General features: G+C 49.9%; 1 protein-coding gene across 10 annotated transcripts in view; it reads left to right on the top strand.

Annotated features, from left to right (window-relative positions):
* AGAP1 (ArfGAP with GTPase domain, ankyrin repeat and PH domain 1) overlaps window positions 1-27,793 on the top strand; it is a 562,171-nt gene that overhangs the window by 209,689 nt on the left and 324,689 nt on the right. For all 10 annotated transcript variants that reach the window (XM_055586531.1, XM_055586533.1, XM_055586526.1 and 7 more), the window contains exons 4-6: window positions 9,254-9,339; window positions 13,411-13,552; window positions 20,518-20,652. In XM_055586531.1, the coding sequence (XP_055442506.1) occupies window positions 9,254-9,339; window positions 13,411-13,552; window positions 20,518-20,652 (363 nt within the window). The remainder of the gene's footprint in view (window positions 1-9,253; window positions 9,340-13,410; window positions 13,553-20,517; window positions 20,653-27,793) is intronic.

Raw genomic sequence — 27,793 nt, forward strand, 5'->3', positions numbered from 1 at the left:
GTCCCAGCGTGTGGAGCCAGGGCAGCCCGAGTGTGTCTGGGGCTCCAAGCCCAAGGGAACAGGCTACAGGCCCAGGCATGGGCATCATACCTAGAGTGTGAGCTGAGGACGGCAAGGTCCAGGCTTGTCTGTGTAGCGAGTGTCCCCTTTCCACCGTAGAGCGCTTGAACACCATCACGAGAAAGGATGCTTCAGGTTCTGGGACCTGCCTGCCTTCTGGGATCACTGATGCTGCGGGGTGTGGTTTACTCCGCAGTATCTGAGATTCTGCAGCCGTGATTACAGAGACATGTTCTGTTGTGATCATGCCATCTTACAGCAGTTTTAGTAGGGTATTTTTGCAGGTGGTTGTTTTGTCATTGTTTAGTTGCTAGTTTGGCTGACTCTGTGTGACCCCATGGACTGTAGCCCGCCAGGCTCCTCTGTCCATGGAATTCTGCAGGCAAGAATACTAGAGTGGGGTTGCCATGCCCTCCTCCAGGGGGTCTTCTTGACCCAGGGATGGAACCCAAGTCTCCTGCATTGGCAGGCGGATTCTTAACCATTGAGCCACCAGGGAAGCCTCCCACCTTTTTTCTCCACAGAGGAAAAACTAATAAAACTTGAAGGTGGATCTGGGTCTGTCCTTAGTTGATGATGATCAGCCAGCCTACACCTGCCCAGGGCTTCCATGTTTATTGTCTTGAAAAGGTGGTATTTGGAGGGGAGAGCTCTTAGCGGGTTTCACGTGTTAAGCTACCAGTTTACATTTTCCTCAAAGCTCTTGAAGTTAAGATATAAGGGAAGTTCAGTATGACTATTGAGCAACAAATCACTTCCTCAAACATTAGTCTCAGATTTCTCTTTGAGCAGCAGTACCATTTTTACAAAATGCTTTCAGTAGCCCTCTGATACCTTGTGCTGGTCGATTAATAAAACTCGTACAAGTTCAAGTTATAGTTTATAAATCTGACCCACTGCTTATCAGGGATGGCAATGAAGGTGTTTTTATGAACACAAAATAGCGCTCTAGGGTCTCCTGTTTCCATTTTACATCTGCCTTTTCACCCAGTTAATTTTTGCTTGTATTTACTTGATGTCAAGAAAACCTGAACTACACAAGTGAGACCTTAAAGATACATTCACTTCCTCTGTCATTTCAAGGTTACTCTTCCGTGAAGTAGATCCAGAAGTGTTGAAGCAGTAGGAACAGTGAGGTTCTTGAAATTCCAGGTTGAATTAATAAAAATCAGCCACTCATCCCCTAGAGGTGTTCAGGCAGGGTCCCCATGGACCATGGTGCTCACCAAATGCGCGGTGACATCCCCGGGAGTCAGCTGGTTAACTATTTGATTGTTGTTGCTTAACTGACTTGCATCACACAAAAAACTGTCACCGCACATGTACCCAGCTTGTCCCTCCCAAGAAGGTGGGACGTGTCCCAAAGCAGGTTGCTGGTTTTTGGAAGGCCAGGGTGATGGTGCAACCCTCCCAACACCCCAGCAGCGGGTTCTGCCTTTGCAGAGAGGTTACCTGATGCAGCCAGAGCCACTGTCTTGGTCTGTGGCTTAGAGTGTAACATGCTTGCCAGTGCAAGTTGGTTGTTACTGTCACAGTTTCAGAACCAGTCGTACATCTCTTAAAAAATACTACACTGGCCACTTTCCAACCCCCTACAGAGGCTCTGGAGAGTGTTCCTGGGGGTGCACCTTGAACCCCGCTGCAGGATAAGAGCCCCCAGCTTGACTGGCATGACAGCTCTTCAGCAGGGCCTCCGAGGCTCCATCCTTAGAGAGTCTCTGTGGTTCCCTCCTGGAAGATCGTGTGCTCTGCAGGTCCGTGTCTTCCTGCATTTCAGGACAGTTCCTCCGTACTTCACCCGAGTTCTTTAGTTGGGCATCTGTTGTCAGAGGCAGCATTTCTCCTTCCCTTGGTTTCGTTTGTCTTCCTGTCAGTTAACTTCTGTCTTTTCGTCTCCTTGATGGAGTTTATTTCCTGCCGTTCCTCCTTGTCAGAATTTCAGCTTGGAGTGGTGTTTTCTTCTTTCCCTTACTTTTCCACATTTTATTCATTTGTTCCAAAATGCCAGTTTGGTCCTCCATTCTAGAGGCTTCCATCTCTTCTGACGCTGTTTCAGATTCTTCTCCTGGAGCTCTTGTTAAGTGCCTGTTAATGAGTGGCATCAGGGAGGGAAGCGACTGGAAGGGATTTCCTTCTGCTTTTTGAGTTTTCTCTTCCATCTGCCCTTTGAGTTTTGCAGGCTCCTTTGCAACTCTCCCCCGCTGACCTTTTTTTCTTTTTTGGCCATGCCACGCAGCTTGCAGGATCTTGGTTCCCTGAGCAAGGATTGTACCCTGGCCACAGCAAAGAAAGCCCACAATCCTAACCACTAGGCCACCAGGAAACTCCCACAGTCCCTTGCCCCCTTTTTTCCTCTTGCCGTATCTTCACATGATGTCTTTACCATTTCCGTAGCTTTTTCCTCCCTTTTCCTGAGATCGGCACGGTCCTGATGGCAGTCCATTGCAAGCATGCATGTACTTCTCAGGCCATTCACACTGGCTGGGGCCACCTGAGGGCTTCGTGGCAAGCCACGTGTCCGGGTGAAGCCCCCCACTGCCCTGCTCCTTTTTATTCTTAAGGCCAGTGATTTCAAGGTTGTTTATGTGACGCTTTGCATCTTTTCTTGGTGGATGGTGAATTTTTTTTTCTGGTTTTTAACTACCTCCCCTCCCCCCACCTCTTTTATTAGAAATGGAGGAAAGGGAAATTCCGTTACAGCAAAATTTGAGTATTTCCTCTTACCCTGGAACTTTGCCTTCTTTCCTGATCTTTCGTCTTTGTTGTACTCAGGTCTGGATGGAATGAAGTTGTTGAAGACAGTAGGCTTTGTGTTAAATCCCATTTCACCTCAAGTCATAATTGTGAGCCTTTCACCTGTGAACTTATTTAACTAATCACCACGCATTAATCGGATCCTTATTCTTAGTTCATTTTTACAGTCACCCCCTCCTTTTTTAAAAACAATAAGTTTAAAAAAAAAATTGGCAGAGGAAATGAAGTCTGATTTGGTTAAATTTTATAATCGAATATGTTACCAATAAAACTTCTTTCCCAGTGTAAATATATGATCCAAAATTCATTTAAATATCACGACACAAAACTTCTCCAAAACCTCAGCGATAGGCATCAGGCTTCAGTATTTTTACCACAGAGCAAAATTCATTGTAAGAAATTTTGGGCACATGATTAATTTTTTATGTTCTCCCAGGGAGAAATGAAAAGATTGATTGTTGTCTCCAGTGTATTCCTCTCATCTCTCCAGTCCTAAATAATTAGGAGACGACCCCTTTCGCAGATATTCTATTGTATTACTAGGCTAAGTAAGAAGAATGTTTTGGGCAGATGTCAGAAATGACAAGAATCTCGAAACCGTCCCTCTGGGAAAATCAGGCGCTCCTGAGCTGGGGCCCCGTGAAGGTGTCAGGACTGGAGGCCAGGACTTAGCAGCTGAACAGCATCAACGATCAGCCTCTGCAGGGGGCTGTGTTCATTTCTTCCTGTCTGCATTATTCACAGGTGGGCCTGGTCAGGATGTTTCCTGTGAGCTAAACACAAGTATTTTTGCTTAATGCTCATTACCTGGGAGGCAGGGTTCCCAGAGATGGGCCGTTGTATCATTTAATCTTATAGGCAATATCCCTTTCTTGATGAACTTGTAACAAAATACAAAGGTGTTTTCCCTATCACAAAAAGTCTTGGGCAGGTCTGTTCCTTTCTAGTCTCCTAAGCACTAAGTTTTCTAAGGGTTCCCAGGTGGCGTTAATGCTAAAGAACCTACCTGCCAGTGCAGGAGACATAAGAGATGAAGGTTCCATCCCTAGGTTGGAAAGATCCCCTGGAGGAGGGCATGGCAACCCACGCCAGTGTTCTTGCCTGGAGAATCCCCAAAGACAGAGGAGCCTGGTGGGCTACAGTCCGTGGGGTCGCAAAGTCAGACGCTAAGTGACTTAGCAAGCAGGCACAGGGATGACTCATTTGCAGCTGAAGACAGCTTCCTTCCATGGTGGTGAATGGAATGAGAAAAAGACACACGCCACCACCCACATTCTTGGTGTTGCCCTGTGGGTGTAGGGAATTACACGAAGGCTTCCAGGCTCCTTTGCAGATGGTGTGTGCCATGAACTGTCTCAGCAGAAGTCCACACAGAAGAGAGAAGATGTGAGAACCGGGCAGCATGCGCGGGTTTGGGTCTCTCCCCCTCCTTTCTGGGGGGCAGGGGGGCAGATTGATCAGCGTCTGAACTCCTTTTCCACCCAGTTAGATGTGGATGTTCTGGTGGTATTTGCACCGTAAGATGCTGTGAGGAGGATGAGATGAAGTGGGAAGAGAAGTGCTTTATAAACTATAAAGTATAAGGCTCGCTGTTGCTTGGAGACCTGTTAATGATATGTTAATAATTTTTAGTCCAATTAGCCAAAAGCATAGAAATGTTAAACATCTGTTGGGAGTGTTTACTGCCAACAAAACTTTTTTTTTTGGTAATAGGAAAATTTGGTTTTCTTTTTTCCCTTTTTAAAGCAGAAATGCCAACCCAGGTGAGATGGTTATACCTCTCTTGATGTAGACAGCTCTTATATGTAACAAGATTCCATTGTAGATCCATCGTGCATAGCTTAAGTTTAAAGAGTAGAGGGAACTCAGCTGTTTTGACCTACACTAGCATCCCAGATTCAAAATTGGTTCCCCCAGCATGAGACCAGGACTCAAGAGTAACTTTGAAACCTTGAGAGGAATTGGTCACCAGTGGATTATACCCTGGAGAAGGGGATGGCAGCCCACGCCAGAATTCTTGCCTGGAAAATCCCATGGACAGAGGAGCCCTGTGGGCTCCAAAGACTCCCAAAAGGTCACAGAGAGTCAGACACGACTGACGACTAAGCACAGCACAGTGGATTGTAAGGGACTCCTTTAAGTCTTTTTTCAAGATATTAAAAAACAAAAAACAAACAAACAAAAAACACTGATCTTTTCTCTCTGGTGAGCTTTTCATAACACATCCATGTCAGCATCCCTGCTTCTGTTTGGTACATTCAGGTCTACCTTTTACCTTGACCCGCCTAAGAATCCAAGCTCAAGGGCAACAGAGGCTCCCAGGACAGTTTTCTGGGTGGAAACTGAAAACTAACCTTTGTATGAACCTGAAATTTAAATTTAAATTTAAAAAATTGCACGTGGGGCTTCCCAGGTGGCTCAGTGGTAAGTTATCCACCTGCCAATGCAGGAGATGCAGGTTAGATCCCTGGGTTGGGAAGATGCCCCTGGAGGAGGAAACGGTCAACCCACTCCAGTATTCTTGTCCTGAGAATCCCATAGACAGAGGTGCCTAGTGGGCTGCCAGTCCATGGGGTTGCAAAAGAGTCGGACACAGCTGAGCGACGGAGCACACACAGGCACAGGTTGAATTTAGGCAGGAAGAATGTCCCCTTTCTGTGTACACATGAGATGCAAGCGATCTTGCTGTTCAGTGAAACTCAGGAAAACCAAAGCCCAGAGACAAACTTGACTCTGCTCACCCATCTGTGCCTGCTTTAACGTGGTGCTGTCTGCCTCTGCTGGTCACAAGCCATCTTGTGATGGAGTGCTCTCTGTTCTCCCTTCTCAGGGAGTTGTCCTCACAGGTACAGAGAGCCCTGCTTCTGCTGTGGACTTGGATTAAACAGCGGTGCACGGGCCCTGCACGCCTGTGCACAGGTGGGCTGAGCCAAGTGCTTGTCGATGGCTCCCAATACAGGGGTCAGGTTTGGGCACACTCTAAAAATAAAATGATCCCTAGGGTGATTTAGTGTTATGTAGTAGTATTTGGCAGTCAGAGAAGGTTGACAGTTATTCATGTAACAAGTTTATAGGGTGGGGCCATGGTTGCAAAGTCCTGTCAAACAGACCTGCAGGGAGATATAGCCATTTCTCTGTGTCAACAGTTCTGTATCCACAGATTCAGTCAACCATGGATCAGAAACGTTGGGGGGTGGGGGGTGGAAATTACAGGAAGTTTTCAAAAAGCAAAACTTGAATTCATTTCATACTGGCAACTATTTACACAGCATTTATGTTGTACTTAAAGCTCTTTACATGGCATTTACACTGTATTACATGTTATAAGTAATCTGTAGATGACTTAAAGTATACAAGAGGATGTACGTAGGTAATGTGAAAATTCTTCACTGTTTTATGTAGGGGATTTTGGAAGCAGACCCCTGTGGATTCCGAGGGATGACTTTATTGGAAATCGGATTAGAAAACAGACATTTATAAATCTACATTAAAAATGAAATTGGATGTAGAGTTTGGTGGTGTGCTCTAATATTTCAGTAGGAAAAGATCCAATGGCTAGGATCAGATGGTGGGTTTGAATTTCACAAAACAAGGGCAGTGGCCCTGATGAATGCAGACCAGCTTGCTGCCACCCACACCTTCATCCCAAGGCTTTTTCCCTTTGTGTCTCTGAAGCAAACTATAGAAAACGGCTTTTAAAGTCTTGTATTTATCTGCTGGGCTGTGTTTCTCCAGTACTCAGTGGTGTGTGTTCCCATTAAGCCTGACAGTCTACCAGCAGTAGGATTTTATTGTTTACATACAACCTTTTTAATCATATTCTTTCTCAAAATCTGGGTGCTGAAACACCTGGCTGATTTTTACCTAACTGTCAAACCTTTGGGTTCATGGCAGATGCATTTGAGTGTTTCGTTTGTTTCCTGATGTACATACACCACCAGAAAACACACCCAAGTCCACTGCAAGTGTCTAATATTTGCAATTGTAAAATAGTGAAGAGACATGCTGCTGCTGCTAAGTCGCTCAGTTGTGTCCAACTCTGTGCGACCCCATAGACGGCAGCCCACCAGGCTCCCCCGTCTCTGGGATTCTCCAGGCAGGAACACTGGAGTGGGTTGCCATTTCCTTCTCCAATGCATGAAAGTGAAAAGTGAAAGTGAAGTCGCTCAGTGGTGTCCGACTCTTAGCGACCCCATGGACTGCGGCCCACCAGGCTCCTCCGCCCATGGGATTCTCCAGGCAAGAGTACTGGAGTGGGGTGCCATTGCCTTCTCCATTGAAGAGACACACTAACTACATATTTTAGAGGGGAATAATATATAGTGATTTTTAGAATGGGAAGTGCCCTTAGGGATCCAGAAGACAATCACCCGCCCTTTTAGAGCTGATACAAATTAGATCCAGAGGCCTTTGCTTGCGGTTACACAGCAGAGGAGCAGAAAGAACTCTGAGCAAGCCTTTCCTAGCGTTAATATTGTGATCTAATCACTGGGACACATAACTTGTAAACTTGACTCTACAAAAACATATCGAAGAAGGTGAATGGCAGTAGACATGAAATCCATAAAGTGCTGACCCTGTAAGACAGAGGACGCAGAGACCCAGGGGAGGGGCAGGGCCAGCAGCGGGCATCACTCCTGGGGAGCCGAGTGGTGACGCCCGCCGGGCGCCAGCTCCCCAGGGAGGTGGGGGTGGCGGCTGGTAGCGGAGGGATGCTGGTCCTGCGGGCACTCCCCCCCTCCCCTGCCCCGGAGACCACGCAGATTGGGATCTGCTGATCCCAGCATGCCCGGGGCAGCTGGGCAGCCTCGTGGAGGTGGAACCTGTGTTCACCAGGCAGGGGCTGGCCTCCGTGTGTGCTAAGATGCCAGGGCTCACGGCGCCTGCCTTTTGCGGAGCTGCAGGGGCGCAGGGACCCCACTGTGGGTCCACCCACAGCCAGAAGCGCACGTGCTATCCCAGCACCATCAGCTCTGTGTCCTTCCAGCGCTTCTCCATGGAGTGCTCCATCTTTTTTTTCCCGTATCAACAGTGAGGGGGACCAAAATGAGAGTTTATCCGTAGTAATGCTAGAAGGCTTTCTTTGGTGTTTGAGTTTTGCTGTGTAAGCAAGCGCGTCTTGCCCGTTACAGGGGAGCCCGAGTGGGAGTGGCCGTGCGTGCGTGCGTGCTCACTTACCCCGTGTGTGCGTGCGTGCTCACTTAGCCCTGTGACCTCCCACCCAGCCTCCCACCCCAGCCTCACAGGGCCTCAGCCCACCTGCAGGCTGATCCTTCTTTGGGGTGGCCCAAACCCCGGAACTCTGGGAGGGAAGGCTGGCATGGTCCAGGTGTCACAGTGGCGCCGAACCAGATGGGACTCGGGCTAGCAAGGGACCCGACCCACAGCCTCTGGGGCCGGAGATGTTTTGGCAGCGTGGTTCTCGGGGGCGTCCAGCTGCTCAGGGTTGTCAGTTCGCTGGTGTTTCTGGAAGGCCCCTTTGCCCGGGGACTTGAAATGAGACGCGTTCCTCTCTTTGAGACCGCGAATTCCCAAGCCCAGGGAAGGGGAGGGCGCAGAGCGCAGAAGGTGGAGAGGTGGTCTGTCTCTGGAGGTGGCAGAGGAGCCCAGCGGCGGGCGTGTTTCCCGCTGTCCAGGGGAAGGGCTGGCAGTCCGAACCAGGACGCCGAAGGGAGGTGCTGGCGGCGGCTGTGCGCCCACCCGGGTGGGAGGGGTCAGCCCCGTCCCCTCCACGCGGCCGCCCCGCCCCTGACCCCGCGGTCTCTAACGCTGTCTGTCGCCAGCCGCCCCGCTGTGTCTCGCGCAGGTGTCGTCCAGTAGCTTCTGTCTAACCCGTGTGTGGTAGCAGCCCCTCCCTTGTGCCCTGTGAACACGGAAACGCCATCCCCATACTGTTGTGTGTTTCCCCTCCAAGAACTGGGTTTCCCTTGAGGAGAATACAGAGATTCTCAGCCCTGGAATTTGTCCCCGCGGTGGAGACCAGGCCCCCGCCCTTTTCACAGCACATGAAAATTTCGTTTGGGTTTCCTGAATCCAAGGAGAGAATGAGGAATTTCGATGCTCTCCGTTTCTGGACTCTGTATCAGCCGGGTTCCCAGGGAGAGAGAGACATCCCGAATCTGCACACAAAGCCCGCATGAGCGCTCCACCCTCCTGAGTCCAGAGCGATCCTGGCCTTGCGCGGAGCCTGTGTGTTCTAACTCCAAACGATCATGGGTTCTTAAAGACGACTATTGGAATCTGGAGTGGCAGTAGTCCTTCCAAAGCCCAGTGGTTGCTGGAGACAGATCTGAAGCTACTCCTAAACACTCAGGGCTGCCTCCAGGGCCGCAGTCTAGGGCGTATTTTTCCACAAGCGAAGCCCACGTCTGTTTGCCCTCCCCACGCTCTGTCTTTCCTGTGTAACCAGGTGTTTTGTGTGTGTGTGTGTGTGTGGCAGGTGGCAGGTTCAAGAAAGAGATTGTCGTCGACGGACAAAGCTATCTGCTGCTGATCCGAGATGAAGGTGGCCCCCCGGAGGCCCAGGTGAGTCCAGCACCCGCACTGGGGACCCGTGTGCACCTCTGGCTCCTCCTTGAGGCTCTTACTCCACAGGTGTGCACAGGAGAGCTGAGAGAGCGGCCCCTGGAAATGTTTCCTGTGACTGAGGTTTCTCAGTTCAGTTCAGTTGCTCAGTCGTGTTCGACTCGGCGACCCCATGGACTGCAGCACCCCAGGCCTCCCTGTCCATCACCAACTCCCGGAATTTACTCAGACCCATGTCCATTGAGTCGGTGATGCCATCCAACCATCTCATCCTCTGTCATCCCCTTCTCCTCCCGCCTTCAATCTTTCCCAGCATCAGGGTCTTTTCCAGTGAGTCAGTTCTTCACATCAGGTGGCCAAAGTGTTGGAGTTTCAGCTTCAACATCAGTCCTTCAAATGAATAGTCAGGACTGATTTCCTAGGATGGACTGGTTGGATCTCCTTGCAGCCTAAGGGACTCTGAAGAGTCTTCTCCAACCCCACAGTTCAAAAGCATCAATTCTTTGGCACTCAGCTTTCTTTATAGTCCAACTCTTACATCCATACATGACTAGTAGAAAGACCATAAGATCAGATCAGATAAGATCAGTCGCTCAGTCGTGTCTGACTCTTTGCGACCCCATGAATTGCAGCATGCCAGGCCTCCCTGTCCATCACCAACTCCCAGAGTTCACTGAGACTCATGTCCATCGAGTCAATGATGCCATCCAGCTATCTCATCCTCTGTCGTCCCCTTCTCCTCTTGCCCCCAATCCCTCCCAGCATCAGAGTCTTTTCCAATGAGTCAACTCTTTGCATGAGGTGGCCAAAGTACTGGAGTTTCAGCTTTAGCATCATTCCTTCCAAAGAAATCCTAGGGCTGATCTCCTTCAGAATGCACTGGTTGGATCTCCTTGCAGTCCAAGGGACTCTCAAGAGTCTTCTCCAACACCACAGTTCAAAAGCATCAATTCTTCAGTGCTCAGCCTTCTTCACAGTCCAACTCTCACATCCATACTTGACCACAGGAAAAACCATAGCCTTAATTAGACGAACCTTTGTTGGCAAAGTAATGTCTCTGCTTTTGAATATGCTATCTAGGTTGGTCATAACTTTCCTTCCAAGGAGTAAGTGAAAGACCATAGCCTTGACTAAATGGACCTTTGTTGGCCAAGTAATGTCTCTATGCTTTAATGTGCCATCTAGTTTTGGGGAGAGGCTAATTCTGTTTTTCCTGCAGACAGAAACCTGGAGGAGAAGTTTGGTCTGTGTGGCTGATTTTCCCTTTGTGTTTCTAAGAAGGAAGGAAGAGCAGATTTTGCACTGATTTGTCAACTCAGTGGCGTTGGTATCTGGAAGTTTCTATAGCTTCCCACCCTTTTCGTATAAGTATTTCATCTCGAGAGCATGCTAAGTCACTGCAGTTGTGTCTGACCCTTTGTGACCCCCATGGACAGTAGCCCTCCAGGCTCCTCTGTCCAAGGGAGTCTCCAGGAGAGAATACTGGAGTGGGGTGCCATTTGCTCTGGAGCAGTCCAGTCACGTAGAAAGCTGGGTGGAATTTGGAAATCTGAACACCACAACCAGGCTGCCCACCAGGCTTCACAGCCCAGGTCATTCTCCACTGAAAACCAGAGGCTGCAGCATGGTGTGACTTCTTTGAGAGTTCCTTGAAAAATGGGCATTGTGGAGAAAAAAAAAAAACCAGCCTGAGTGTGAAAAATTTCTTTATTTGGTTTACTCACTCCCTAGTTTATGGCTTTATTTCTATAATAATTTACTAGCTAAACAGTTTAAAGGAGGTAAGGGCTAGTAATAGTCAAGACTGATTAATGCAAACTTAATATTAAAAATATCCCTGGTGTTCTTTCTTGAACTTACCCGTTTGTGAAAGTGCACTTAAATTTAGTGATTTAAGTGAACAATGTTGAATCTGGGGGTTGTTAAAGTTCTAGAACTCCATACAGTGAGGGCTGTGTGGCTCTACAGAAAACCGGCGTGGCGTTACCATGCTCCAGTGAGTCTAACGTGTCACTGATGATAAGCTATGCCAGTCTTTAAAGGAAATATACTGTCAAGTCATGAAAGAAAGCAGTCCTTAAGGTACGTTCTGATAGCAAAGATGTGAAAGTATGGAAAAGATTTCTTCAGCTTTGATGAAACAGCGTAGTCCATGCTAGTAATAAGGAAACATTAGAGACAGGTTAAACATGGAAAGAAGCAGGTCACGAAGCTGTGAGAGCTCGTGGTCAGTGCCTGTCTGTTACTTCGAGCAGGTCAGGCTTGACACCTGACAGCGTCCTGGACGGTTTGTGATGCAGTGACCCTCACCCATGGGACGTCTGTCTTGCTGTCACCAGGGCTCCCTCAGCGGCGGCTGGGAACAGGTGAATGACATCGGCGAAGTGCGGGAGTCACCTGGGCTGATTTTCCACCTTTCCAGCTCATACATGTTTCCGAGTATGCAGGGGCAATTCCACACTCAGAGAGCTCACCTCGGCTCCGGCCATTAACAGTCTAAGAAGAAAGTTGAGAGACGTGCAGAAACGCATGTCGGAGCTGGCTGAGTGGCTTCAGGGCCACTGCTGTCCAGGGTCGCTGCCCAGGGATGGACACTGGTGGGTCCAGAGATGCATAGACACGATGCTTTTTTCCCCTGACTCCAGTGGTAGACCAGCGAGCCGGCTGCCCTGGACCAGAGTTAGTGATGAGACCTGTCCCCAAGGGCTCCAGGTCCACCCTGGAGAGGGAACTCCAGCTTGAGGAATTGGGGACCCAGTGCACCACCCTACCCTGAAGGTTTCATCAGCCGTGATTGCTGTTACTGTTTAGTCGTTATCATCTGAACTTCAGGTTTAATTCTGTCCTGTCACATAGAATCTCCACGGGTAACTGAATACCCTTCTCATTTCTATGTAGAAGTCAGAGCTTGGGCTCCCAGGTGGCGCTAGAGGTAAAGGACCCACCTGCCAATGCAGGAGACGTAAGAGGTGCATGTTTGATCCCTGGATCAGGGAGATCCCCTGGAGGAGGGCATGGCAACCCACTCCAGTGTTCTTGCCTGGGGAATCCCATGGACAGAGGAGCCGGGAGGGCTGCAGTCCATGGGGTTGCAAAGAGTAGAACACAACTGAAGTGACTTAGCACGCCAGCTTAACCAATGGAAACTTTCCCTGAATGTATTAGAGCTGATGCCTTGACCATCAGAACTTGCGTCGGAGCTGCAGCTTCTTTTAGAAAAAGCACATGGGATTCCTCCCCCACTTTCATTAAAGAGGAGGTCGTCAGGCTCCAGACGGTACCTGGTGCCGCGTGTGTGACCCTGGGGAGCTCAGAGTCCCGGGGTCCTTCGGGCACTTGGCTCCAGCTTTCCAGGGTGACTGTGGGTATCACATGAGCTAACATGTGCCTCTGGCTGATTTGCCAGAAAGAGGGTCTGATGTGAGTTCAGCTGGATGCAGGTAACACAAGAATAAAACGATAAAAGAGCCAGGCCGCTGTGGGGTTTTTGTTTTTCCCCCTCCTTTTTGCTCATTTTGTTCACTGGTTTGGTTAATGTCTCTGGCAGTGGGTCGTAATTCCCACGAAGGGTGCTATAATTCATCCGCAGCAGATCTTGACAATACGAAGACCTCTTCTGTTGGCGGTGGAGGACTTCTGAGCCGTGGGCCCCCAGAGGAGGAGCCCCTCCTCAGGGTCCCAGCACGGCTTCCTGGGGGGGCTCCGGAGGCTGTTTAGGGTGCAGCAGGAAGCTGCGGGGTCACCCCGCCTGTTGGTCCCCAGGTCGGCTCTGTGTGCGCTGGGTGCTTTCCATAGGCCGAGTCAGTACGGGGGTGGACATTCCCGTGGGGAAGAAGGTCTGGTTTGACTTTGGCGACACGGTGGCCTGGGTGGGAAGCAGGTGTGGGCCCCGTCCCAAGTGTGTTGTGCCAAGGATGAGAAGGGCATTAGCGATGCTTCAGAAGCAGGTTTCGGTAGAAGCCGGACGCCACGCGTGGCCCCGCTGCCCGTGCTCACGAAGGTGACCCAGTGCTGCTCCTTCCCTCTGTCGCGTCCCTCCTCGCCCCGCTCACCTGCCCTCTTTCTCCGCAGTTCGCCATGTGGGTGGACGCCGTCGTGTTTGTCTTCAGCTTGGAGGATGAGATCAGTTTCCAGACCGTTTATCACTACTACAGCCGCATGGCCAGCTACCGGAACACGAGCGAGATCCCGCTGGTCCTGGTGGGCACCCAGGGTGAGTGGCATCTCCGGGCCGGTGGGGCTCATGGGGCTCTGGCCGCTGAGCCGTCAGTGGCTTCCTGGCCTGTGTTTTCAGAGACGGGGGCGGTTTGCAGACGGTCTAAAGAAGAAATAATTTCCTGCTGAAGTCTTACTTTTTAGAGGGAGAATCCCTGAAATGGCAATCATCCTGTCTCCTCATTTGGTTCAGTGGAGAAATCACTTGGCAACTTGAAAACAAAACACATCGCTACACCCCCAAGGGCTTCAGAAAGAAAGCAAGCCTAATTTCTATATTAGGGCATCTTAATTCTCTCTGTCATAAAGTAATGTGATTTATAAGCAACCTAAAAAGTTACTTCTGTTAACATTTGCAGCTTTAATACTGAGTTTTCATACATTGCCGAGTTTTGTTTTATTCTGCTGTATTTCTTAATGTCTTATGATCCAAATCTCATTTTTAGCAGATCCCTCAGAGCGCATAGAATCTTACTGCACAGGTACATTTTGTATTTTTTTCTAGGTCACGTAAAACTTGATCTCTTAGCAAAGTGACATCACCTAGGACACTCTTGATCATAGATTCACTGACATGCTGATATCTGCTGGGGACTTAACTAAGGGGTCACAGGGATTGTTTTAGAAAGTCAGATGAAAGTGCAAGTTGCTCGATCATGTCCGACTCTTTGCAACCCCCATGGACTGTACAGTCCATGGAGTTCTCCAGGCCAGAATACTGGAGTGTGGATAACCATTCCCTTCTCCAGGGGATCTTCCCGACCTAGGGATTGAACCCAGGTCTCCCGCATTGCAGGCGGATTCTTTACCAGCTGAGCCACCAGGGAAACCAGGTGAAGGTTAACTTTAAAACCGCTTTGTCAGAAAAATGAGGAACTTAAAAAATAATCATGTCCAAGAAACCCTGGATTTATCCCTTCATTTCTTTTTGCAGGTTCTGTTTTTGTTAATTCCTTTGGAATGAGCACATCCGGTCTGCCCTTGCATGCCCTGATGTGAGACTTGTTCAGATAAGAAACTCGCTGTGTTTGAGCAGCAGGACCACTTAGCTATATGCAGGGCACCAGGTCTGATGTGACTGAGAGCAGGGTAATCCATGCCTTGGTAGGATAAGCCAAGATCTTGGAGTGGGGACGTGTGCTGGGGGGCAAAAAAAAAAAAAGGGTGGAATAAACTAAAGGCATCTTCTCAGGGTGCTAGATGCAAAATGTGAGTTGGGGACTCATGGAGGGGACCTCACCCCCTTCTTGCCCCCCGCCAAGCATATATGTCGTGACCAGTGGTCTCATAACTGAAGCCTTTAGAGTAGAGGTGGGTTTAGACCAACTTGGGACATCAGTTCAGTTCAGTCCATTCAGTCGCTCAGTCGTGTCCGACTCTTTATGACCCCATGAACCACAGCATGCCAGTCTTCCCTGTCCATCACCAGCTCCCGAAGTCCACCCAAACCCACGTCCATTGAGTCGGTGATGCCATTCAATCATCTCATCCTCTGTCGTCCCCTTCTTCTCCCGCCTTTGATCTTTCCCACCATCAAAATCTTTCCAGTGAGTCAGCTCTTCTCATCAGGTGGCCAAAGTATTGGAGTTTCAGCTTCAACATCAGTCCTTCCAATGAACACTCAGGAATGATCTCCTTTAGGATGGACTGGTTGGATCTCCTTGCAGTTCAAGGGACTCTAGTCTTCTCCAACACCGCAGCTCAAAAGCATCAATTCTGCACTCAGCTGACATGAGAGATTTTTAATGCCCAACGCGCCCTCTAGTGGTCACTGCGAGACAAGGCGCACCCGCAAGGAGCCCTTGGTTTGTGTTCGACAAGTGCAGGATTGGGTGTTTGACTTCCTAAAAATAAAATTTTTTTTTAAACTTTTTATTTTGTATTAGGTTATAGCTGATTACCAGACAGTGTTGTGATACTTTTGGATGTACAGTGAAGGGACTAAAACTTCTTGACACATAACGTTTTGTAGTGGGCAGCTCATCTGAAATTGGATCTTGCTTTTCCAGGCTGCCTGGAGATCGAGGCCGTTAATTTTCAGCGATTCGCCTCTCCCTGCAGGCCTGCCCAGAGCGTTTCTGAGCCAACGCGCCATCTGTGTGGGCATCTCCTTACCGGCTCCCTGGGTTCAGGGGTCTACGCTCAGGACACACAGTGCCCTTGTGCAGTTGGGTCCCTGGAATACAGGCAAGAGAGGCATTCAGTCCGAGCCAGAAAGCTGCCTTGACCAGTTGCTGTCTGTCTTCTGCAGCTGTGTGTTTGGGTGTAGAGAGTGGTGAGTCTGGGGGCCACGCAGACCCGGGCTCCCTGCCTCTGGACTGACGCTGCCAGGCTTTGGAGGGAGGAACTCTCTCGGGGGGACCTGGGGGCATCCGTGGGCACAGCAGTGTTGAGCACGAGGCTGATTTCCTTCCTTCTGTTTCCCCGTGTGGCCCACCTTCCTGAGGTCCTGCTGGGGGGGTCGGCGGGTGTCTTTGCCGGCCGCTGACCTTGTCCTGAGGTCCTGCTGGGGGGTTCGGCGGGTGTCTTTGCCGGCCGCTGACCTTGGAGGTGCGTGTCGTCCCTGTGTGTCCCGCCCCAGCTGAAGGGGAATCTGACCTCGTCTCCTGCCAGGATGATCCGGGTCTTGGGGTGCCCCGGAGATGGCTATATAGGCTGGGGAAGTCCCTCTGGGGGCCCTGAGGTCAGAAACCAGCCCCCTTTCATTCCCTCAGTTTTATAAGCGTCTGTGGCTGAGGGCTTGTCTCAGACCTGTTGGGACTTCAGCAAAGCCACACCCCAAAGGAGCAGGACTTGAGTGTTTTCAGGAGGGACAGTCCTCACCTGAGGGGTCATTGCCCAGACCTCCGATTCCCAGAGCACCCTAGAAGCCCCCATGGTGGGAAGGTGGAGTGAGTGCGGGCTTCTGGATGATTCCACCCTCGGGGACTGTTAGCTCCTTGTGGGTTCGCGTTCTGTGAACCCTGCACACAGATCCTGCTGCTGTGCAGACTGCATGGGGCATCAGACAGTGGTGAGGGCATCTCAGATTCCCCCCGACCCCCCCCGAGGTGGCTGGGGCCCGTGGCCCCGTCGGAGGTTATGGGGTGCAGAAGGTGAAGGAGAATCAAGGTCATTGTTCAAGGACACGTGGGTGGGGGGCCTCACCCGGCGGTGAGTGGACGTGCTCTCTCCCGGGTTGCATCGGGGAGCTGGAGGATTTTCATCAGGGCCCAGGCGATGGTGTTTGTTAAACATGGCCTGTTTTAGAGACGGGCGGATCGCATTGATTTGAGGGTGAAACCTGAGCTGTAAAAAGAGATGAAAGATGCAGAGTCTCAGGAGTGATACATGAGACAAAAAGAGCGCCCCAGTGTAGGGTCTGTTTCTGACATGTGATGCCGTGCTGTGGAAGCTGGATGGGACAGAGATGGGGTGGGCACTCACCAGGGAAGGAGGCCGCGGTCATTGTGGGGAACCCGTTGAGGATACATTCTAAGCTGGATGAATGCTCTGTGCATTTATTTTCTGGTTTACATACTGCCGGGGTCCAGCCCTGGCTGATCCAGGGTATTTGAAGGGGAGACGGCTTTGGCGACTTATTTTAAATATTTATCAAAGATATGAAGAGTAATAGAATGAGGATACCTCAGTAGGAAAATTCAGTGGAGAAAAGAGGCTGAGTAGCTTGGTTTACGCGGGAGACCAATAAAACTTCAAGACAAGAAGTTTGCACCACTTACGTAGGCCGCAGGCGTCCTTCCGTTCTCCCGAAGGAGAGGAGACACTGAGGCCTCCCCGGTCGGATCTTAGAAGCCCAGGCAAAATTAGTAAGCTTGGTGGGTTCCGCTCTCCAGATGGAGACTCAGCCAGAGTGAGAGAGCGAGCAACATGGGGAGACCAGTATTTCGAGAAACTGATCCCAATTCTTTATTTTCCAGAGTCTGTTTTTATACACTGAGATGTTATACAAAAGTCATGCGGGGTCAGCCGTCCTGACTTTTATCAAAGTCAGGTGCTTCATACAAATGTATACAGAGATCTTAGGGGTGTTACATCATCTTCTGGCCACGGGGCCTGCTGACAATTTATGACCCTCTCCTTGTGACAGCGGTCAGTCAACCAGGACACTTATTTCTCCAGGGGTGATTATTCTTAAAACAGACGTCACTCAAATAAAGTTACATTCCTATAGGGTGAGGGTGTAGTGGGTTTTAGTTAAGGAAAGAATTTACTTAGCCTAAGGTCTAATGTGATTTATATCAAAGGTTAATACTTATTTCTTCTATATATTCATTAATGTGTGTAAGGGCAGGGGATGTGGAGTCTTAGCAACAAACATTGGCTCAACAAATGAAAAACCCTTCACCAAAACAATTTCTAATCAGCCCATTATACTTACACTAATGGTTTTCTAACTTTTCTAAGGAACCTGTTTTTAGAAGGTTTAAAGCATCTTGTGCCTCTCACGGTTGGGAGGCTGTGAGCAATCACATGTGGCCGGACAAGCATGTCAGGCAGGCTAGAGAACCTTCAGAGGAGTTTGTAGGTTGAAATACACCTATCACGCCCAGGAATTATTATTAACTGGAGCTCTAAGTTAACTCCTTCTCCGAAAGAGGTGGTGGGGGACAGCCCCCCGTAAAGTCAGAGGTGTAGGTGAGAGCACAAAGTAGTAAAGCAGGCAGGCTCTGGTTATGGGGGTAGATGCTCGAGGATTTCCAGGGGGACTCCTGAGGCTCGATCCCGCCTTTGTGTATGTCGAGCCTCCTTCCTCATGACCTTTGCCACAGGCGGAGTGCCTCACGCCGGCCCCCAGCAACATACACCACAGCGTTTGAAAATCCTGGGTTTCTAACTGTTTTTCTACTGTTTTCCTAAAAGATGTTTCCACCTTTAAAAAAAATACTTATTTTCCTTAGGTGTTATGAAATCTTGGAGCTTCCCTGGTGGCTCAGAGGTTAAAGCATCTGCCTGCAATGCAGGAGACCAGGACTCAGTCCCTGGGTCGGGAAGATCCCCTGGGGAAGGAAATGGCACCCCACTCCAGTATTCTTGCCTGGAGAATCCCATGGACAGAGGAGCCTGGTGGGCTACAGTCCACGGGGTCGCAACAAGTCGGACACGACTGAGCGACTTCACTTTCACTTTATGAAATCGAAGTCAGGTTTATTAATCTGTAGGTGAAACAGGACCCACTCCAGTGTTCTTGCCAGGAGAATCCCAGGGACGGGGAAGCCTGGTGGGCTGCTGTCTATGGGGTCGCACAGAGTCGGACACGACTGAAGTGACTTAGCAGCAGCAGGTGAGACAGGATGAGATACTGTTTGAATTAATCCCTCTGACAGGCCATAGTTAGTTTTCCTGGGGGTCATTCAGAACTGTCAGTTAAACCTGTTCCACGGGGCTAGGAAAAGCAAACAGGGAGTAAGGAAAAAGAGAAAGTGAACACAAAGTCAGTGTACCATTCTCTGGAGACGCCTCTCCTATTTAATACTGAAAAGGCTGAGCGCCTCGTGCATTTCCTGTGCTGCGGCAAACATTTGAGAGGTTGTTAGTGTCTTGTCTGCTGCTGTTTCCTGGACTAGCGGAGAAGACTTCCGCTGGTGGGCTTTTCTTTAAAGAGCTCTTGGGTGTTTCCTGTACCTCAGGAGCCTTCACGCCCTCAGGAAAAATGTCGCGTCAGGAACAGTCCCTGAAAAGCGTGTTTCGTCCCTGAAAAGCCCATCTTGTCTCATGGTAGCACTGTGGCTGGAGCATCTGGGCTGTTCCTCTGGTCCTGTGTGCCTAGCCCCTGACCCCCTTCCCCTCCCTGTAACTTGGTAGTCCTGTAATGAATGGAGCACGGGGCTCATGCAGGCCAAGCTAAAAACGAATAGCGGGGGCATGGGGTTCATTTTATCGGGAGACAGTGGCTGGTGCCGATGTCTGTTTTGCTGCCCAGATCTCCCCATCCGTACACAGATCCTGCAGGAGGTGGGGGTGTCCCCTGCCCACCCACCCAGGCCATCTGTTCAGACCCGATGTGGCTTGCACACTCGTCTGTGGCCCCCTCTAGCGCCCCAGGTCACCTCCCACTCCTTCTCTCAGCCTTGGATCGCCCTTAAACCCGAGATGCTTGGCCACCCCCTGCCCTGGACCGCTGCCACGCTGCGCCACCTCCTGCAGGCACGCTTCCCTGACCCCTGCCCTCCTGACCTGTCTCCCGCCCTGTGCCCCACCTACAACCCTGGTCCTTTCTCGGCTCTGTCTCACTTTCCGCCCCTTCCCCGGCTGACCTGACACCAACTCCGTGAGAACACAGACTTCTGTCCCTCTGGTTCGCTGGGGTTTCCCTGTGCCTGAATAGGACAGGCACCTGCAGGGGTTCCGCGAGCGCGTGTCCAGAGGCCGAGGGCACCTGGAGGGGTTGGTGCTGGTGGAGGGGTGTGTTTCGCAGGCGCCTGTGCATAGATGGCCACTGCACGTAGTGACCATGCCGTTTTCTTCAGGAACCACATTTATTTAACCCTTCCCCTTCCCTCCCCTGGTGGCTCAGATGGTAAAGAATCCACCTGCAATGGACACAGGTTTGATCCCTGGGTCGGGAAGATGCCCTGGAGAAGGACATGGCAACCCACTCCAGTATTTTTGCCTGGAGAATCCCATGGACAGAGGAGCCTGGAGGGCTACAGTCCATGTGTTGGAGGTCACAGAGTCAGACACGACTGAGCGACTAACACTTTTGCATCTCACCCTTCCCTCCCGGTCTTTGCGGACATGCTTTTATTTCCTGTTCAGGAACAGGGCCCTCTGGGACAGCTGGCCATCCCATGTCTGAGCTGCGTGGGGATAAACTATGCTTTGATCACTCCAGGTCCTGAGAACAATCCCCTCACTGCTGAGCGAGGGGCGGGCTTTGAGCTCCTTGGGACCGTGGGTGGCAGGGTGCCCTCAGGCCGCTTGAGGTCACCATGTTGCCTCTTCTTGTCCGTCTGTTTGCAGACGCCATCAGCTCCACCAACCCGCGGGTCATCGACGACGCCCGGGCACGGAAGCTCTCCAGCGACCTGAAGAGGTGCACGTACTACGAGACGTGTGCCACGTACGGGCTGAACGTGGAGCGGGTCTTCCAGGACGGTACGTACGCGCCGTGCGGGGGGCGGGCACCTGGGCCTTGCCTGCGGGAGTGGTCCCTCAGTGCCAGGCCGCACTCGGGACCACTGAGCATCCGCCCTGAGACAGTCCAGCAGCCAGTTCCATGTGTCCCGTGGGTGACCTTTATCATGGACCGTTCTTTATGCACAGAACATGCAAGGCACAAACACATGCACACACATCATTTCTGCTTCACTGTAGATGCTCAGTCTTCATTCGATCCCTTTAAAAAAAAAAGGGTTTAAATGGCAGGAAGTGAAGAAGAACTAAACAGCCTCTTGATGAAAGTGAAACAGGAGAGTGAAATAGTTGGCTTAAAGCGCAACATTCAGAAAACTAAGATCATGGCATATGGTCCCATCAGTTCATGGCAAATAGATGGGGAAACGTGGAAACAGTGGCTGACTTCATTTTGGGGGGCTCCAAAATCACTGCAGATGGTAACTGCAGCCATGAAATTAAAAGACGCTTACTCCTTGGCAGGAAAGTTATGACCAACCTAGACAGCATATTAAAAAGCAGACATTACTTTGCCAACAAAGGTCTGTCTAGTCAAAGCTATGGTTTTTCCAGTTATGTATGGATGTGAGAGTTGGACTATAAAGAAAGCTGAGCGCCAAAGAATTGATGCTTTTGAACTGTGGTGTTGGAGAAGACTCTTGAGAGTCCCTTGGACTGCAAGGAGATCCAACCAGTCCATCCTAAAGGAGATCAGTCCTGAGTGTTCATTGGAAGGAATGATGCTGAAGCTGAAACTCTAATACTTTGGCTACCTGATGCGAAGAGCTGACTCATTGGAAAAGACCCTGATGCTGGGAAAGATCAAAGGTGGGAGGAGAAGGGGATGACAGAGGATGAGATGGTTGGATGGCATCACCGACTCAATGGACATGGGTTTGGGTGAACTCCAGGAGTTGGTGATGGACAGGGAGGCCTGGCGTGCTGCAGTCCATGGGGTTGCTAAGGGTCGGACACGACTGAGCTACTGAGCGACTGAAAGGTTTTATGTTAGGAAGACAGGAAAGGGAAAGAACAGAGTCGGGTCTGGCCAAAAGTAACAGCGCCTTAGGCCTGGTGGCGGGAGCCGGCTCCAGCGTTCCGAAGTGACTTCTTGTCGCCTCAGTCTTGATCTCTTACCCCCAGGAGGGCCGTGCCTCAGGTGAGAAATTTCTCCTGAAGAAGCCGAAGGTCGCCCAAGGGATAAACAGTCATGCGCAGGCTCTTGATGGCAGATGAGACGCTGGAGGCGAGGGGGGCAGTGCAGGTGGAGAGGAGCGGGAGGTGGGAGGTGCGGAGGCAGTCAGCAGGGAGGGGACGATCTCCCCGACCCCCACCCCAGGTCTGGGCTGGGGGTCCGGCGGTGGTTAGCATCCCAGGCCTGAGACAAGGATGCTCCTGGCAAAGGGTCCTGTTTCTGATGGGGCCGGGGTGGGGTGGGGTGGGGCGGGAAGCGAATCCTCGGCCTCCGCCTCTTCTGGGTGAATCTGGGTTAGACCGAGCTTCGCATCCCCAGCTCCGGTGCCGAGGCATATTGGGGGTCGAGCAGGATGGCCGGGCGATCTCATCAGAGGTTCCCTTACTGCCGGGGTCCCGGAGTCCCGCGGTGCATTGGTCCTGGGGAGACTGCTCGAGCCCAGAAGAGCGGCAATGCAGGGTTGCTCCTGGCACGGCTCCAAACCAGGCAACGTATGCTCTCCTTTTAAATGTCCAAGAGAGTTTTCAGATGAAATCGCAGGAGTTCCGCGCATCCTTTCATCATTTTATTAAATTTCAAACCTTGGCGTCCATTTTTTAACTTTGCGTTTTCTTCCACTTGGCTCAGCAGTCAGCTGCTTTGTAAGCTTGCCCTCACTTTCCACTTGTCTGCCTCACAAGTGATCACCAGCCTCTTATGTGTCTCAGCACGTTTCTCCTGTTAGTCCCTGCCTACCCCTTATAGCTCAGGATTCCACCGAGGACAGCCCCAGACCCTGGGATCCTGTGTCCCCTTCATCCCTCACCTTACATTTATGTGGACTGTCCCCACCTGTGCTGGGGAGCAGACCCCCCCCCCACCAGAAAACCATGCAGGGCCAGCATCTGCGGCTCCTTGAACCTTAGTGAGCAGATGCAGAATCGTGCAAGGAAGCAGGCAGGCTCTCCCGAGAGGTGACTTCCAGTGGGCAAGGTAGCTGTTGGCCACAGAAGAGCAGATACCCCCAAGGGGTTACGTGATGAAAGGTCCCCAGACAGGACCCAGGGTCCAAGCCTGGCCCACAGCCTGTCTCTAATAACAGGCTTTTTTGTTTATAGGCTGCAGGAGGGCTGAGTTGCCCATGGGTGTGACCACAGAAGTGAGTGGTTCCCATGATATCTGGTGGCCCGGGGAGTCCCAGATACTCGCTCCGTGGCCTTTCACAGAATTTCTGCCCATCCCTGATATCAGTTCGATTCAGTCACTCAGTCCTGTCTGACTCTTTGTGACCCCATGGACTGCAGCATGCCAGATCTCCCTGTCCATCACCAACTCCTGGAGCTCAAACTCATGTCCAAACACAAGCTCATTGACTCAGTGATGCCATCCAACCATCTCATCCTCTGTCATCCCCTTCTCCCGCCTTCAATCTTTCCCAGCATCAGGGTCTTTTCCAATAAGTCTGTTCTTCACATCAGGTGGCCAAAGTATTGGAGTTTCAGCTTCAGCATCAGTCCTTCCAAAGAACATTCAGGACTGATTTTCTCTAGGATGGACTGGTTGGATCTCCTTGCTGTCCAAGGGACTCTCAAGAGTCTTCTCCAACGCTACAGTTCCGACATAGAGGATCGGAATTTAGTTGTGTGGATGAGAGTCTTTTCTATGTGACAGCTTTGCTTGTACATTGATGAAGATTTGCAAACGTGACCTCTCCATGAATAAATGAATTCATCTCATACATAATAAGCTGATTAATACTCAGGGATGACGAGTGACGAAGCTTCCCCGCCGGGCTTCCAGAACATCCCAGGCAGTGGGCAGGCCCCCTGTGTACTGGGGCACGCCTGTCTCACCCTCACGGTGGACCCCAGGCAAGGGGAGCAGGAGGAGGGATCTTGCCAGAAGTCATCGGGTAGAACCCCACAGTGCCTCCTTGGTGTGACAGGTGCTCAGTGGTTCCACTGGTGAAGCAAGTTCAGCCCAAAGTGTGAGCTTGCACAGGCTTGGATTTCCCAACTGTTTTGTTATTATTCTAGAAATTGCCATTAAGTATTTGAATTGTACAGAGTCTGTAAAGGAAATAACATCTGCATTACTGCAACTTCCATCTCTGTTGTGATTTTTATCCTTAAAATATTTTTATTTACATGGAAATAAGTTTTTTAAAGTAAAATTGGTGTTTTGTGTGTGTGTGTGTGTGTGTGTGAAGTTGCTCAGTTGTGTTTGACTCTTTGTGATCCCATGGTCTGTAGCCTACCAGGCTCCTCCGTCCATGGAATTCTCCAGGCAAGAGTACTGGATTGGGTTGCCATTTCCTTCTCTAGGGGATCTTCCCGACCTATGGATCGAGCCCAGGTCTCCCGCCTTGCAGGCGGACGTTTCACCGTCTGAGCCACCAGGGAAGGCCCTCTATTTTATACAGTAATTAGATGACATGTGTTTTAGTTTGTTGATCATCAGCTCTTTCCTTGTTAGTTGGTAAAAGTAGGTATCAGCCAAGTGGGGAGTATTCTCAGTACTTAGAAATAATTAAGAACAGCCATCCATTTTAATCTTCAAGAGAAAAAACTGTGAAGTTCTATAGCTAAAGAACTCAAGAAGAGTCACGTAGCTTGACCAAAGGCCCTCGCCTTCACTGAGCCCCAGTCTGGGAGCCAAGAGCCCAGAGCCTTAACCGTGTTGTTAGAACAAAGCACCATGGGCTTCCCTGGTGGCTCGGTGGTAAAGAATCTGCCTGCCAATGCAGGAGACAGGTGTCCAGTCCCTGGTCCAGGAAGATCTCACGTGCCGCAGGGCAGCTAAGTCCGTGCACCACAACTAGAGACGAGCCCGCACAGCGGCGAAGAGCCAGCATAGCTAAAATTAAATAAAAAAATAAAATTTAAAAAGTAAGCATTTGGGTCCCACAGGTGGGAGGGTGGGGATGGGGGTGAAGGCCGTGTGTTTAGCTCACAGATTCACTGCCCATTCATGGACTCAAGTTTATCTGGATTTCTTTTTCTTTTTTTACTTCAATTCAGTTCAGTTGCTCAGTCGTGTCTGACTCTTTGAAACCCCATGAGCCGCAGCACGCCAGGCCTCCCTGTCCATCACCAACTCCCAGAGTTTACCCAAACTCATGTCCATTGAGTCAGTGATGCCATCCAACCATCTCATCCTCTGTTGCCCCCTTCTCCTGCCTTCGGTTTTTCCCAGCATCAGGGTCTTTTCCATTGAATTGGCTCTTCACATCAGGAGGCCAAAGTATTGGACTTTCAGCTTCAGCATCAGTCCTTCCAATGAATGTTCAGAGTTGATTTCCTTTAGGATGGACTGGTTTGATCTCCTTGCAGTCCAAGGGACTCTCAAGAGTCTTCTCCAGCACCACAGTCCAAAAGCATCAGTTCTTCTACACTCAGCCTTCTTTACAGCAACTCTCATATCAATATATGACTATTGGAAAAACCATAGATAATAAAGTGGCTCCAATGTATAAATATATTTTCTTTTCCAAAGGAGTACTTTCAAAGATTTTTCATGTTCAAAAGCAAGCCATGTGTGTCCACACATATAAATATATTTAATATATATTGACAAGGTGAACTTGTGAGTTGCCATCTGTTAATATGTACTTTTTATCATTTGTAGTAGTGACTGACATTTATATCACAGTTTAAGGGCTTATGATGTAAGACAGATCTTATGAGGCCTGGAAACTGCCTTCTTTGTGGGGTTGGCTTCCTGCAGTCACATCAGATTGCTGGTGCCAGGCCAGTGTGCCCTTTTTCTGTCTTCACGGTACCTCTGTGCCCATCAGGGTCACGTCCGCACCCCCTCCCTGGTCCCACACCCACAGCCCGCTCTGCAGTGAGAGCTGGATATGTCGAATTTCCGAGGCCAGGTGGGTGGTTAGTGTCTGTTAGGGTGGGGCGGAAAAGGTTCAGCTGCTGGAGTTACACTTCTTAAAGGGGTTTACTAGTTTGCTGGGGAAGATTGAGGGCAGGAGGAGAAGGGGATGACGGAGGATGAGATGGTTGGATGGCATCACCGACTTGGTGGACATGGGTTTGGGTGGACTCCGGGAGTTGGTGATGGACAGGGAGGCCTGGCGTGCTGTGGTTCATGGGGTTGCAAAGAGTCGGACACGACTGAGCGACTGAACTGACAGACTAGTTTAAAATTCTCCAAGAACAGGGATGACATGAAAACAGTTACTTGCCTAGGGTGATGCTCAGTGGAGGGGGTGTAGGTAGAAAAGGAAAACGGTCATAGGTTCGTGTAAGTTAGCTGTTTGAGTCTGAGAAGGTGCTCTGACCCTGGTTTGATGGCTACCCTGCCGTCGTCGATAACCATGGGTGTCACCGGCTGTCACTGCCTGGTAGCTCTTTACATGGTCTAATCCACTAGAAATTAGAATTTGTAAGTTGTCCCTGAAAAGGCCACATCTGATTCATCCTTGATAATTTCTCACTGAATTTCAAAGATCCCTGATATGGAGTAGAGTTTTGATTGAACCTGTGGGTGGAGGGTGTATGTATAGTGTATAGTGGAGGGGGGGAATACGTAGATTTGGGGAGGGGGTTCTCTCTGTTGGTGGTGTAGCTCTTGTTTATGTTTGAATGAGAAAGTGTGTACATGATTTATAGTAACTTTTTATAAAGCATCACATTGTCAGTACCACTTGTATATGTGTTTTCAAATTCAGTCAGTTTCTTAAGAAATTAACAAATTGAAATAACGCATGAATGGCAAAACTATAATAGCAGTATTTGGTATAGTAAGCTGAATTCTCAGAGATAACAAAAACAAAAGGAAAACTTTTGAGTTACTCTTCAGGGGGAAAAAAAATTGAGTTCAAGTTCTTAGGGGTGGGAAGTTTTAAACCCACGTGTTACAGGCAAGCCTGGTGTCTGGCACGTGGCTTGTGACCAGATCTTCCAAACACAGTGAACAGGTGGGGAATGTGTCAAGGTGGGACCAGTAGCCGGTCTGCACCCACTAATGTGGGGCTAAGAGGTAATGAACCTTGAATAACCCAAGTGTCTTAAAATATGATTATTAATTTGTCACTGGTATGTAATCAGCTTGTCCCTTATCTGAAGTCTCTTTGTCTGGAAGTAAGAGCTTATCTTGCATTATGTTCAGTGGGCCCAGAGGACTGACTTTTAAAGAGGAGTTACCTCTTTCGACTATCGATGGATTTGCTTAAAAAACTGGAATTGACATATATACACTTGTTGTTTATATGTGTCTGACTCTCTGACCCTGTGGACTGTAGCCTGTCCGCCGCCTCTGTCCATGGGATGTCCCAGGAAGAATATTGGAGTGGGTTGCCGTTTCCTCCTCCAGGGCATTTTCCCAACCCAGGCAGGGATCGAACCCACGTCTCCTGCATTGGCAGGCGGATTCTTAACCCCTGAGCCACCAGGGAAGCCCATATATATGCTGCTGTGAATAAAACAGATGACTAAAGAGAACCTACTGTTTATCTTAGGAAACTCTACTCAGCGCTCTGTGGTGACCTAAATGGAAAGGAAATCCCAAAAAGAGGGGGATGTGTATACAGCTGTAACTGATTCACCTGGCTGGACAGCGGAAACAAACACCACACTGTAAAGCAACTGGAGCCCTATATACAATTAAAAAAAAAAAAAATCACTTATCCAAAATGACAGTTTTTAGGTAGAAGGGAATTTCTAGATTATCAGTGTGGTTCATACTCCACAGACTGCAGCCACTGGCCATCGCGGTACCCAATCAGGTGTGAAACTTGATAGTTCTTAAACTAGTTTCTGATACACGTAGAAGGAAGCATCACAAGGAGAGGCCTCTCAGTCCTTTAAAACATAACATAGGCGTCATCTTAAAATCTTCATTAAAATTGATGATATTATAAACAGCAGGAGACAGGAAGCCATCTCTTATCTCACGGTGCCATGGACTGTTGTGTTGATAGAGGCTTTGATCTTT

The sequence above is a fragment of the Bubalus kerabau genome, chromosome 6 (assembly GCF_029407905.1).
Source record: "Bubalus kerabau isolate K-KA32 ecotype Philippines breed swamp buffalo chromosome 6, PCC_UOA_SB_1v2, whole genome shotgun sequence".
Lineage (NCBI taxonomy): Eukaryota > Metazoa > Chordata > Mammalia > Artiodactyla > Bovidae > Bubalus > Bubalus kerabau.